A 14,211-nucleotide genomic window follows, 5' to 3' on the forward strand; every position below is an offset into this window, starting at 1 on the left:
AAACAGAACAATTCTCTCTCCTCTTCCATGTTAAGACTCTTCAAATACTTAAAGCCACTTGTCATATGTCCCTGAGTTTTCTCTTCTCCAGTCTAAACTTGCCTAATGTTTCCAACTGATCCTCACATGGCACAAACTCTAAGCCTTTCCTCGTACTAGTTACCATCTTCTGGGAAATCTTAGTTCATCAATGTCCTCCCTAAAATATTGCACCCAGGACTGAATGCAATATTCCAGATGTCACCTATGTACAATGGTTTTATCATTGTATTCCCATGCCTCTCAATGTATTACCTGCTTGGGACTCCTTTGTCACCCTGTTGACTCACTTATTGGCACAATTAAACTAATTGAATTTAAAATTTAAAAAATATGACTAGTAGATATGGAGCAAAAGTGTCAAGCCTCCTGCCCTCAACACTCTCCAATGTCAATGAGATTAAAATGTAATTGGGAAATATTTAATAAAATGAACAAAAATACAATAGAATCTAGATAATGTTAACATGTGGATTCTAAGAAAATATGCTGCCCACAGCAATATATTTTCTTTAATGGCCCCCATTTCTATCTGATTTTTGACACAAATGATATAGATCATGGGGCTTTGAAACACTTCTCCAAGTCCACTGACTGAGTGGAAAGGTAAGGGAACCATTGCAAGAAACTCACAAGTTGGGAGATGAATGAAACAGGAAAAAGAAGGAAGAAAATTTCCTCTTGAAAATGCTATCTGGGGGCAGCTAGGTGGCACAGTGGATAGAGCACCGGCCCTGAAGTCAGGAGGACCTGAGTTCAAATCCAGCCTCAGACCAAACACTTGCCACTTACTAGCAGTGTGACCCTGGGCAAGTCACTTAACCTCAATTGCCCAAAAAAAAAGTGCTATCTGGAAGAGGAACTGTCAAGCACTAGGGACCTCTGTTAACTGAAGAAAAATTGCAAAACAAAAACATTTCATGGCAATATTTTCTAGAGGAATAAGTAATAGCAATGATACTGAAATTATGAATGACAGGATAGCATAATGAATAGCGCTGGGCTTGAAATCAGAAAACTGAAGGCTCAAATCTCACCTCTGACACTTACTAGCTGGGTGACCATGTGTGACTCACTTTAACTTGGCTGAGCCTTGGGCAACTCTCTGGCACTCAAAGTCACAGACACGCTGCAATGGGCTTTGGTCAAGAACGATCTCCCACAAGTGACAGGTCCTTTACATATAGGTGTGAGGCAGCAAAATCCTCCATTTGTAATTAATAATCTGTGTGACTACCTCAGTTTCCTCATATGTCAATTGTGAGGGTTGAACTAACTGAAGTACTCCTTTTATCTCCAAATCTATTTATTCTCCCATGATACTAAGAAAGAGCTATCATGGAGAGAGAGGGGACAGACCAGGAATAGATTGTCCTATGAAAAAGCATACAAGTAGTATTTCTAAATTTCTACTAATCTTCTCTTCATGTCATATCATTGGAAAATGAAAAAATTATCTTTGTCAGAAGCATGGTTGCCTTAGGTTTGAAGGTTCTCCTCTCTTTTTTTCCAGTTCATTAAACATCTGAAGCTAGGATTGCCGGAGCATGACTATAATCCCAGCTGTGTAAGAATCAAAGGCTGGCAGATCTCAAACTGAGGAGTTCTGAGCTTTGGTAGGCCATGTCTGTAGTAAGTTTGGCATTAATATGGTGAGATCTCAGAAGGTGGGGGGGAGGGGCGGGGAGAGGAGGCACATGTTGCCTAAGGAGGAGTGAATCAGCCCAAACGGAGAAGATCAAAGTTTCCACACCAGTCAATAATGGGATCAGTCTTTGAGAAGGCCCTGCATTTCCAACTTAGACAAGATAGAAACCAAGTCATTTTTTTAAAAAATGCAAATTCTTTGACATTCAAGAACACACTCTCATCTCCAGTCTAGAATAATCACACATCCTTCAAACATCAACAGAAAGAGTTTTGGTTTTTGTTTTGTTTTTTACTTATTAACTAATACAATATCTACCAGGATCCTAAGAATAGGAAACTATAAAATTAAAATACAAACTCCTAGAAACCAAACAATGGATCCACACAGCTGGTTCTCTGCAACCGACTTTGGTCATTCTAAAGGAGTAAAATTGAATTTTAATTGTCACTGTTACAAACAACATTCTGGTGTTGGTGCTACTGCTCATAAACTGGAAAGAATGTGTACAATGGACTAAATTAGTGCAACAAGTATAAGTTTTTGGCATTTCTGAAGACAGAAAAAAAATCAGTCCCATGGAATTAGAATAGTGTGTACATATTCATAACCGCTATGCATTTGGCATCTGGGTCAACAGCCATCCATGGGCACATTTGCATCACTGTATTTTGGTCTATTTTGAGGCATCTGAATTTCAAAATAATAAAGCCAGGGGAAAAGGAACTCAAGTTTCACTTCCTTTGACAGTTACATTTCCAGAAACAAGATGAATAATGCACTGATCGGGGAAACAATGGGAGAAAAATCTAAGGTGGTATGAGATCATTATCTCCCTCCCAAAAGTGGGCATTTTAAACAATTGGTTCAGTTAAAGAATTGAATGCAGAATTCTTATAATTACCATAAACTGGATCAAGGGGAGATCATTCTTTTTCATCTAGAACAGAGACATTTTTGAGTTTTAAATAACTTCTTCAAATATAGTTGAAAGCCTGAAAATCTAAACAAAACTTCCTCTCTTTGTAGATCTGCCCTTAATAGGGATCTCATTAACAAATATAAGAAGAGATGTTGCGCTAATGCCTAGCTATTTCACATTCAGAAGTCAACACCTGAAGAATAATTCAAACTCAATTATTTGTCTATCTAACAAATAGTTACTAGAACAATCTATTCCCAAAAAGTCAAAATCTGAAATGATGAGGGAAATTGCACACATCAAAACCAAAATATAGAGCCCACTGATGCTAAAGGTTCAGAAAATTCACTTCCCCTATTTCATTGATCCAAACCCATAAAACTCACTGACAACATGCTTTTCTAGCATCTTCCTCTAAGTCCATTGGGTATGTGGGTAAGTTTCAGCCCAAGCCAATGCACTGCATACTGGGGCGGGGTGGGGGGGAAACACGTATACACACATAAAGGACAGCTGTGGGTTGTTTCAAACTCAATCATTTCTCCTTGAAAATCAAAATCACTTTTATGAAAGAAGCAATTTGCTTTCAAATGTTCTTAGGATTGACCCACTTTAGGGGATTTCTCGAAAACTTGTAATCCTTGAGAATCCAGAATATGTTAATTCAGTTTTCTTAAATTTGTGTGATTCCCAAGTAGGAGACATCCTAAAAAGCAAGTGGTGCTGGAACAGGTAGGAGATGCTGCCATCCAAGATGCCCATTTGGAGACTCAAAGTCCTCAAGTCCAAGAGAATCTTCACTCAAAAGGTCTATGTGATCATCTGAGTGAGCATGCTGGCACATGTGTTCTTCTCACCAACAACAAAACCCAGCTAATTCTGGGCTACCGGGTGACCTACAACAAAGGAAATGACAAAGCAGTGAGTTTCTCAAAGTAGCAGATACGCATGCAGAGACCACAGCAGTTATTAAAGCAACGACATAATGCAAGCACTGAGCTGTACCTAGGGTGGGGAGATTGGATTTTTGTTCCTGGGCACTAAGGTTTAGAGGGTGCAAACAGCACTTACAATGTAGAAACATTAAAACGCCTGAGCTTAGCACTTAGCATGAGTAGAACATTAAAAAAGAATTGGCCAGGAGCAGCTAAGTGGTGCAGCAGATAGAGCACCGGCCGTGGATTCAGGAGGACCTGCATTCAAATCCGGCCTCAGACACATAACACTAGCTGTGTGACCCTGGGCAAGTCACTTAACCCCATTGCCTAGCCCAAAAAAAAAAAAAAAAGGAATTGGCCAGCTCATAATGTGTCCTCAAGATGCCCTTCCCTCTCTGTGTCCTGAGATCTTTGACAACAAAGTGCCTGTGCTGTCTCTTCTGCTCCAACTGAATTTGTCTTTAAAAGGTATTTTGAGGGCACTTTTGCGCTGATCGCTCTGGTCCAATCTTGAGAATCTTTACCCAGATTCAAAAAGGAATAGTTAGGACTCTGTGCAGTGTATTTGAATTTGTGCAAAATTATTTTAAATTTCTACTTTGATATTTATTATGATGAAGATGTTAGCTTGGATTTCTGAAGCCCATGCAATGAAGTGCAAGTATGGGCAAGTTCTATACCCTGTAAATTCAAAACTTTATGCTAGGTACTAGGGGTATAAAGTTTAAAAATTACATTGTCTCACCTCCAGGAGCTTATATTCTATGGGGAAGACTATGGTATACACACAGATAGGTATAATAGAAGTTAGAGTGAGACTGGGACAAAGGAGAGGTCTAAACAAAGTGCCCTGGGAGAATTCAAGACATTGAATTCATTTGGAAACTTTTTCAAAAATGAGTCTACTGATACAAAGGCCACCATCTTTAGGGCAGCCTTCACCAGAATGACAACCATAGTAAATCATAAATCCAAATCATTCCAACAACCATTTATTAAGCACCTATTGTGTGCCAAGCCTGCCCTCAAGGAGCTCATATTCTACTGGTCCAATGACAAAGTTGTGAAGTGGTTGTCATTTGTCATTTAGGAAAATACACATACTAATGAAATCAGACCTTTCAAAGTACTGAAGAAAGAATAATTGGCTTTGCCTTCATAAGAGGCTGGCTCAGATGCAACTAGTTTAGCTTGTGAGTGTTCAAACTTGTCAAGTGGTCACTGTGGTCACAGAATCATAGATCTAGAGCTGATAAGAGTCTTAGAGGTCATTTAGTCCCATTCTCATTTTACACATAAGGAAACTGAGTCCCAAGAAGAGGAAGCGACTTGACCAAGGTCACAAGGGTAGTAAGGAGCAGAATCAGAATTTAAACTCAGCCCTTTGACTCCAAATTCAGACAACTGGCTTTTTGTGAAGCAGGAGATTTTCTGTTTGATTGACTGCCTGCCTCTATAAGGAGCTACGTGGTGGAATTATTCCAAATTTCTTCTCTCTCTAAGACCATGTTTGTGTTCATAGTTTGTCCTGAATGTTCTAATACAGGATTGAAACTCTCACAATAAAACCATCAACCCTGTATCTGTGTACTGTGAAGAAGTTTTAAGTTGCTCTGTAGTACAAACACTCATAGCCCATCAAGTAATTTCATGTATGCTGAGCTGTCTAAGTTAATTCCTTCAAGAATGGTTCTCATAATTATTGGTTAAAATTATAAAGTATAGATAGTTCAATAGAGCAAAATAATGTTGCTCTGTGTGAGTGTTTTAATGCAATGTTCACTTTTTTTAATGGCTTCTTTTAGAAAACCTCTTGCTTTACTGGGGAAATAAGACTATTAAAAGGTAATAACTGTTTTTTTCTTTATTACTCAGAATAATTAACTACACTTTAAACAAACATTGCAGAAAATCTATACATTTTGAGCCTGGTTCTCCTTTAAAAGCTACAATAATAATAGCTAACATTTTTGTAGTGCTTACTATGTGCCAGGCACTGTCCTAAGAACTTTGCAATTATAATCTCATTTGATCCTCACAACAATCATGGGAAATAAGTACTATTATCATCCTTGTTTTACAGATGAAGAAACTGATGTAAACAGAGGTCAAGTGACTTGCTTATGGTCACATAACTAACAAGTGTCTGACACAAAATTTGAACTTGGGTCTTTTAACCCCAGGCCCAGTATACTATCCACTGTACCACTTAATGGGTTCCCCACTCCTGAAGATATTCCTGCAGAGAATAGAACATCACTTGTTGGGTTTGGGATGAATTGGATGGCCACTGAGGTCACTTTCAATGCAAAAAATTCCATGCAGTGATATATTTAGTAGGGGCAGTGAAGTCAAGAAATCAAGGTTCTACTTGAATCCATCTACCTCCAGACAAATTTGTCATCCAACTATACATATTATTTAGTGCAAAGTAGCTGTTTTGTATCAAATAGTATAGTAGAATTTGTATTCATCTTTTTTAATGCTACTTATAAGGAATTATTTTTTAAAAGGACCAAAAACTCCTCATTGATTCATAGCTTGATTAATAAGATACCAAGGCTGCACCCATTGATACTAAATAAGAAACAGAACTATTCAACACAGGCAAAGACATAAAACTGAAAATCACATATTTGTGGGATCTGAAATTGAAAACTTCAAGGTACCTTACATGCCACTTAGTCCAATACCTTCATTTTAAAGGGAAGGAAACTGAGGTCCAAAGGTGAATGCCTTGACCAAGCTCACTTAGGAGGTCATTGGGAAATCTGGGGTCATGTTTTTAAAAAAAAGTTATATCATCTACCCAGAACAACTGAGAGAGCTGCAAGCCACAAAAATGCATTTCCAGAAAAAGTGGTATGTGTGATTTTTCTAGAGAAACAAAACTACTACAAAGCAAAACACTACAATGAATATGCTGGAAAAGAACTGGAAAGTAAAGTCCATCAATTGGCAAATGGCTGAACAAATTATGGTATATGGATATAATAGAATACTACATTCCATATGAAGTGATGAATGGGATAGTTTCAGAAAACCTGGGGAAACTTGAATCTACTGGTAAAAAGAAAAGTGGGCAGAACCAGGAGAACTATTTCTCTAATAACAACAACATAAAAAAACCACTTTGAAAGTTTAAAGAACTCTGCCTGAAGCAATGACAAACCAGGATTCTATAATACTAATGATAAAGCAGGCTACTCCTGTTTTGGCAGAAGAGTGATGGACTCACGATACAGAAGGAGACACACATTCTTAACCATGGCTGATATGGAAATGTTTTGCTTGACTATGTATATTGGTTACAAGACTATGCATATTAGATTTCTTTGTCTTTAAAAAAATAATTTTCAGAGGAAAAGGTCATGAAGATGAAAGGGAAAGAAGGACTAGAAATTGAGCTGCCAGGAAGAAAAAAGTAAAGAGGGTCAATAACGCATTTGCATAGAAGAGGAAGGCCAGAAGGAATCATAGATAAGCAGGACAGCTTTGAAAGTCTGTTGACTTTGTCATATGCGTAGAAGGAAGCTATTTATAATGGAGATTCATCTTTTGAGGTACAACCCTCTTTTTCTGTCCTACTTTATTTATGGAAATGAATATTTTATTTGACGTTTATTAAGTCCAGAATAAAAAATAAGTAATTGTTTTTTTTAAAAGAAAGAATATTCTAAGAAAGAAATATTTGTCTACACGAAAAGAGATGACTGGTTAGAAATGATCCCCACATCTAATTACCACATCTTTGTCTAATTACAATGACTTTGTCATGTAACTCCTACTGGCTGCATTTTTTTTTCACATTTCTATTTAAATTCAGGATTAACTTCCAACTTGGATAGCTCCTATAGAAAATCATATATTATTCCTCCTTTGGACATTTCATTTCTGTTCTGAATGTATTATTGTATCTTTCACCCTAAACCATCACACACACACACACACACATACACGCACACACACACACACACACACACACACCACATACCCCTTCTCTATGACTGTAAAGTCCTCACAGTCCCTTGGGTTCCCAATCTAGGAATGATCCTGGATTTCTCACTCTGTCTGACTCTTCCATCCAAGCCATTACAAAGGCGATCTCTTGAATACACTCCCTTTTCTCCTCTGATGCTACCACCACTCCGGTGCAAGCTCTCATTACATTGCACCTAGACTACTGAAAGCCTGTCAGTGAGCCTGCCTACCTCAAGTCTCTCCCTACCCTAGTCTATGCTCCAGTCTCTAAAAGTTTCTATAGCACAGGAATGTGCTTTGTCATGACAGGAATGTCATCCCTCTACTCAATAAACTCCAGTGTTTCCCTATCACATCTAGAATCAAATACAAAATGCTCTGTTTGGCTTTCAAAGCCCTTCATGACCTAGCCCACTCCTGCCTTGCCACTTTTCTTGCTCTTTACTCCCTGACATGTACTTTTTGATCTTGTGACACCACCTGGCTGTCCCACAAACAAAGATGCTCAATTTCTTAGCTCCTGGCGCTTTCTCTGGCTGTCCTTTATGCCTGGAATGCTCTCTCTCCCTAACTCTGACTACTCACGTCCTTACCTTATCCCACCTTCTACAGGAAGCCTTCTTTGTCCCCTTTTAATTGCAGCACCTTCCTTCTATTAATTACTTCCTATTTGTCCTGTATATAGCTCACTTTGTATATATTTGTTTGCATGTTTTCTCCTCCATTAGATTATAAGCTCTTTGAGGCCAGGGACTGTCCTCTGCCTCTTTGTGTATCCCCAGAACTTAGCACAGTGCCTGGCACATAGTAGGTGCTTAATAAATGTTTATTGATTGATTAATTGTTGAAAATATCAACTAGTCAATACTTTTCTCTGCACGGTAAATATGTCTAGTTAAAATATCTGGGCTGATGACAAGGGGCCATGAGTTATTGTTTCTTTTTCTTCAGTACACAGTAGCCTAAGCCTGGAAGGTGGACACAACTATACACATGAATTTCCTGGATGTGCATAGGCTCTATAAAAGACATAAAATGTTTTACACCATCTAAGTCACACTTCGTCAGATTAATAAAGAAAACAAAGTTTTATGACTTCAGAATGATCCTCCGGTGGCCCTCTACTACAAGGCATCCTTGGTATCACAGTGACTTAGGGAGCAGAATGATGTGACTATGACTTTTTGGAAGTATTCAATGAAATGTCACTACTACAGAATAAATTTAGAAACAGTAGGCCTTGCTTCCTAGCACACAGTGCCCTAATAATCCTAAGGCATATATATGCCAATGTACCATAGAGCAATACCTGACTATAGAGGGCAGATCTGCTAAGATGCTGAGGTATGCCCACTAATCTTAATTTCCAGAACCCATTTGGCTTGTATTCATTGTCTTGTTTTTACTGTTATGAAAGGATCGCCAAAAGTGCTGCTCCATGGCCCCAAAATTCAAAGCAAAGGAAAAGTTTAGTGTTGACAACTGAATGTAAGACACTAGAGGGAAGAGTATTTAAAGGGCTTTTTTTAGATTTCTAATTTATTAGCATCATCAAACATTTAATTGCATATGGTGATAATATTTACTAGTAGGATCATAGATTCAGAACTGTAATGGGACCTTAAAACAACTTCATTTGAAAGAGAAAAAAGAGGGCCAGAGATTGGACAGGTGACTTATCAAATGTCTTCATTCTTCCTCTTTCACCCCCCCCCCATTTATTTAAAAACATTGGCTTCTATCACTTGAATCACATTTTCTATCAGTTAAACAATGATTTTCTTTTTAAGGAGCATTTCTATTTCCGGGATCCATCTGTATGGGGATATTTGCCATAATATTTTGATACATTAGCCTGTCATCTAGGGAACTTCTACTTTAAATCAGACTCACAAAAGAAGTGAAATAAATTTAGTATCACTGACTAAAAAACGGGCTATTGCACCAAATCACAGTTCCATAAAACCTGACACAAAGGAGGATGCTGGGAAATCTCCTTTTAGTAAAGGCCAAACCATGGGCTAGCAGGAGAACAACCAGCTTGATCAACATGAAATACAGCTCTCTCAATGTCTAAATTAGAAAACCATGAAAAGTAAACATCATTAATAACTGGCCACAGCCATTGATTCTGTTTGTGTTTTTCCCCCATGCTTACCTTGGTGGTTTTGACTTTGTTGCCACTGCTGCAAGACCAACCAGAATAATCTGGAAGCACCTTACAATCCTCTCCATCCAGGCATGGGTTCATATGACACCACCATTTCTGTAGGACAATGGAGGCTGGAAGAGAGAACCCAAGTCACAAGTGTCAAAGGGGATTTTGTTTTCATTGATCTGGGAGGGAAAACAATGCCTTCCTTCATGATTGGGTTACATAAATACAGCTGTTACAGAGATGAAATGTCTTCATTCATAATTAACTCCCCAATTGGAAAAAGAGAGAGAGAGAGAGGGAAAGAGGAAGGAAGAAAGGAAGGAAGGAAGAAAGGAAGGAAGGAAGGAAGGAAGAAAGGAAGGAAGGAAGGGAGAGAGGGAATGTCAAAGTGAGGACTTAAAATTATCTTGATAGGGTATAATACTGGGCCAAATTGAATGTGATCAAATTTATTAGGGATAAATATTGAATCTTACACATGGTTTCAAAAAATCAGATTGACAAATAAAAGAGAAGTTGCCAGTAGTATCTACCTGCAAGTGCAATCAACAGTGAGATATGCAGGTTCAAATTGGGGCAGCCAGGGTTCCATCCATTCCCATACCCAGCTGGCCCAGACTGAATAATCTCAGGGAAAAGATCAAAAGTTTTCATTAACTCTTCTATTCTCCCTAATTTATTTAGAAATGTTGACTTGTATCACCTGAATAATACTCTGAAAGTATTAAATTTAAGGAAAATTTCTATTTTATGGAACCATTGCTTCTCTTTCTGAGGGCTACTGGCCCATGATGAGATGTGACTGAAGATGGAGCACCCATGATGACCCCAGCTCTATTTTCAATGGGCTATGTTCAAAATAAATAGTGGCCAGAACCAGTGAGGGAATAGTCCTGCTGCTTTCTATCCTGGTCATCTGAATAGAGTATTGTGGTCCCTTCTGGGCACCACATTTTTGGAAGGATTTTGATAAGCCAGAAAGCATCCCCAAAAAGGTGGTTGAAGGAACTGGGGATATTGAGCCAGCAGAAGAGAAGAATTGGGGGTAGAGGGATACGGTAGCTGCACTCCTTGACCAGGAGTGGGTTAGACTAGATGGTTACTGAGTTTCCTTCCATCTCTAAGTTTCTGTGATGTTATCCCCATTTTAGGGAGGCTCAGAATGATTGGCAAGTAGCACTGCTCATAAGTAGCAGAGCTGGGACTTAAACCCGGGAATTAAGAATCAGTCCTGAAGGCTCTTTCCACTATTCCATAGCTAAAAGATAAGTGATGCCAATCCATGTTTGGTAAGATTTTAGACTGAATGGAGTGAACATCCATCCTCTCCTTACTTTTGCTATCCATAACCACTGAAGTTAGTCATGGAGAAAGGGAAGATTCATTGGCTTGAATAAAAACAACATTCCAGGCCAAGCTGAGTACAACTCCACAAAGCACCTGGGCCCAGCAGCAAACTCGTTTCTGAAGTGCAAAGACAAAAACACATTAAAAGACTCCATCTTATCTTCACGTTTCACTTGCTGTTCAGTCATCTGAATAAAACAGAGCCCATCCGGCTACTCTGCCCTAATTCTGATCACTGAGGTGCCACTTGAAGTCAATTATTGCACAGAAACACTACAAACAAATGGATGGAGGAAAGCCTGGCACTGGCTGGCTTTCCAGCTGCCTTGTGCTAATTAGCTCACCTGCAGAATACTCCCTTAGACTTGCCTCACCAACTAACCAGCTGGCAGCCAGGAGACCTGTTAACGAAATGATTTGTATTTTCAACCTACAAAGCAGGAAATACTGCAAGATTTATCACCCAGATACCCAGTACTTAGACAAGTGAGACTCTATTTATGGGATGCTGTCCAAACAGGAAGGACCATGGAAAGAGTTATTTGGAGTCAGAAGACGATGGTTCAAATCTCGACTTTACCACTTAGTAGCTGTGTAACTTTGGGCAAGTCACTGAGCCTCTGTGAGTCTCCCCAAACCCCTCATATGTAAAATGGGGAGGCTGGAATAGGACATCTAAAGTAGTCCTTTCAGCTCTAAACATGTGGTCTATGAATAATAATAGAAATAATAATAATAGCCAATATTTATTTAATGCTTGAAAGTTTACAAATGAGCTATGTATATTAACTCATTTGATCCTCATAACAAGCTTATGAAGTGTCATTATCCCCATTATGCAGATTGAGAAACTGAGGCACCGAGAGATGAAATGACTTGCCCAGGGTTACACAGCTAGTAAATGTCTAGGGCAGGATTTGAACTCAGGTCATCTGGACTCTAAATTCTATGCTCTGTACTAGCTGCTTCAATGACAGGGAGAAAATTCAGTCATTTTGATTATTCTCCCTGATTTTTTTCTCTTCCCCCACCCCTGGAAAAAATTTAAAGGAGCTCGGTGCGATTCAATTGCTCTTTTAAGAGGATTCAGTCAAACTTGTCCATACATAAAAAGTTGCCCGAGTGTATTTGAAAATTCCATCCTCTCACAAATATTGATGGTTGTTTTTTCTCATGTTTAAGTTGGATGGCAGTTCCTAATGAAAGAGAAAGTTAGTAGAAGATCAAAGGAGCTTAGGCCTAGAGCTGAAAGGAAAATTACAGGCCATTTAGTTCAATCTCCTAATTTTACAGAGTAAGAAACTGAGGCCCAGTGAGATGACTTGCCAAGGTCACAAAGGTAGAAAGTAACCCAGCCAAGATTTTGAGCTGAGAACCCCTGACTCCAAACCCATGATACAGTAATGAAGTTTTGCTATTTGTGACTTGGTGAGCAGCTGTTATTTCTAACCGTAGAGGCACATTGTCATGGATAATATTAATAGAATAAACTCAGAGAACCACATAATAAGTGGTCTTGGAGATCAGGATCTAGCAAGTTCAAGTGAAAAATTGTCATTATCATCCAAAAAGGTTGTCTAGTGGAAATAATCCCCTCCTTTCTAAGAGGCAGTGTTGCTTAGTGGGTATGGAGCTATCTTTGGAGTTCAGAAGACCTGGGTCCAAATTTTGCTTCGGACAGTCCTAAGCAGATGAACTTGAGGAAGCCACTTGGCTTCTCAATGACCCAATCTCTCCATGACAGTAAGTTCACCTGCTCTGTGTTGGTAAAGATTATTGGTCACTGAGAGCCCTCTGTACAGATGAAGTCACTGGTGTGGGAAAAATAGCTTTCTGACTGCTAATACCCACATAAGTAGCAAATACAGTCACTCAATTCAATCAAAAGTGCAGTTGGGCACCATGTAAGTAGTGAGCTTCTCACTGGTTAACTTACACAAATGTTTTGATTTTGTATCATCCATTAAAATTCTCCTGTTATACTTTCTTGTGTTGTGGAGTTGTGTGGCCTTGGGTTCCTGAATGTCATGTTACTCGAACCTAAAATCTGGTGGGTCCTATGCATTTGGAAAGCTGTTTATCATCCAAAGAGCAGCATAGGTTTAAAGAGGCTCATTTACAGGAAGAGGCAATAAGGGGATGAACTTCAACTATAGGAATTCTCCAAGACAAAAGTTTGTGAGGGAGCGGGAGTAGAATGGAACATAACACATCAACATATGCTTGAACCAGCCCATGAGAGTTGATTGTTAAGTTCCAATGTGATCATTTTTACTTTGGAAATTCACAAAAGCAACAAATCAGGAATTGATTTATTGTTTTACTGATAATCTAGATATAAGAACATATTAATAATGCAGATGAAACTTAATTGTGGGTAAAAAGGAAATTTTCAGACAGCTGGTTGTTAAACATTTACCCACACACTCCTGGATGGACCTCAGTAGAGAGAGTAACCACATAAAAGAAATCAGGTCCTTAAGTAATAAAATCTTTGACAATATATCTGTAGCAGTGGTGAGATAGGGTGGTGATCCAGCTTGTTTAGTCACTCCTAAAGTATTTCACCCTACTATGGCCTAGACAAATTTCCTCATACAAATGCTCATTCTTGGCTCAGAGAGTAGCTATAATTCTCTCTTCCTTTTTTTAATTACTCAGCTCTGGGTCCCCAGACAGAGACAGTTGTTTGGCAAAACGTATCAGTGTCAAATCTTTCTCTTTTTTTCTCTATGAATGTTGACCCCTTAATTGCTTCTTCTCAACTCTATTTCCACTAAGTAACTATACCCAGACTAGCAAAGGCCTGTAGTTAGCAATGTTTATAAAGACAGAGTGACCATTTAAAATAAAGAAAGATAAACAGATGTTCCCCATGCCCAGAATGAAAGGGTGCAGGCTTCCTTAAAGGAGCCCTGATGAAAAAGGAGGTAACAGAATTAGTGCCTAGAGGTCCTGAAATTCAGAGTTTCAGCAATATATCACTTTTCCTGACACTCCTTGGGCCCTCCCAGTTGGCCCAAACAATCTCATTGCCACATTCCTGATGCCCCTACCACTGTCTCCATGCCACAAAGCTTTTGTGGTCTACTTTTCTCTACCCTAAGTCTTCAGCTGAAGTATTGTTGTGTTCTTTCAGAAAGAACATGGATTCTTACCCTAAGGATGGTTGGCAAAG

The 14,211-nt window shown here is 38.9% G+C and overlaps 1 protein-coding gene across 1 annotated transcript in view; it reads right to left on the reverse strand.

The window, feature by feature from the left end:
- Positions 1-3,195: 3,195 nt before the first annotated feature.
- TAFA4 (TAFA chemokine like family member 4) overlaps positions 3,196-14,211 on the reverse strand; it is a 131,198-nt gene continuing 120,182 nt past the window's right edge. Inside the window, exons 4-5 of the mRNA XM_027864133.1 lie at positions 9,687-9,811; positions 3,196-3,505 (exon numbers count right to left, since the gene is read on the reverse strand). Coding sequence (XP_027719934.1) covers positions 3,494-3,505; positions 9,687-9,811 — 137 coding nt within the window. The 3' untranslated portion in view covers positions 3,196-3,493. The remainder of the gene's footprint in view (positions 3,506-9,686; positions 9,812-14,211) is intronic.

This window comes from Vombatus ursinus, unplaced genomic scaffold (genome assembly GCF_900497805.2).
Source record: "Vombatus ursinus unplaced genomic scaffold, bare-nosed wombat genome assembly UNPS02014773.1, whole genome shotgun sequence".
Classification (NCBI taxonomy): domain Eukaryota; kingdom Metazoa; phylum Chordata; class Mammalia; order Diprotodontia; family Vombatidae; genus Vombatus; species Vombatus ursinus.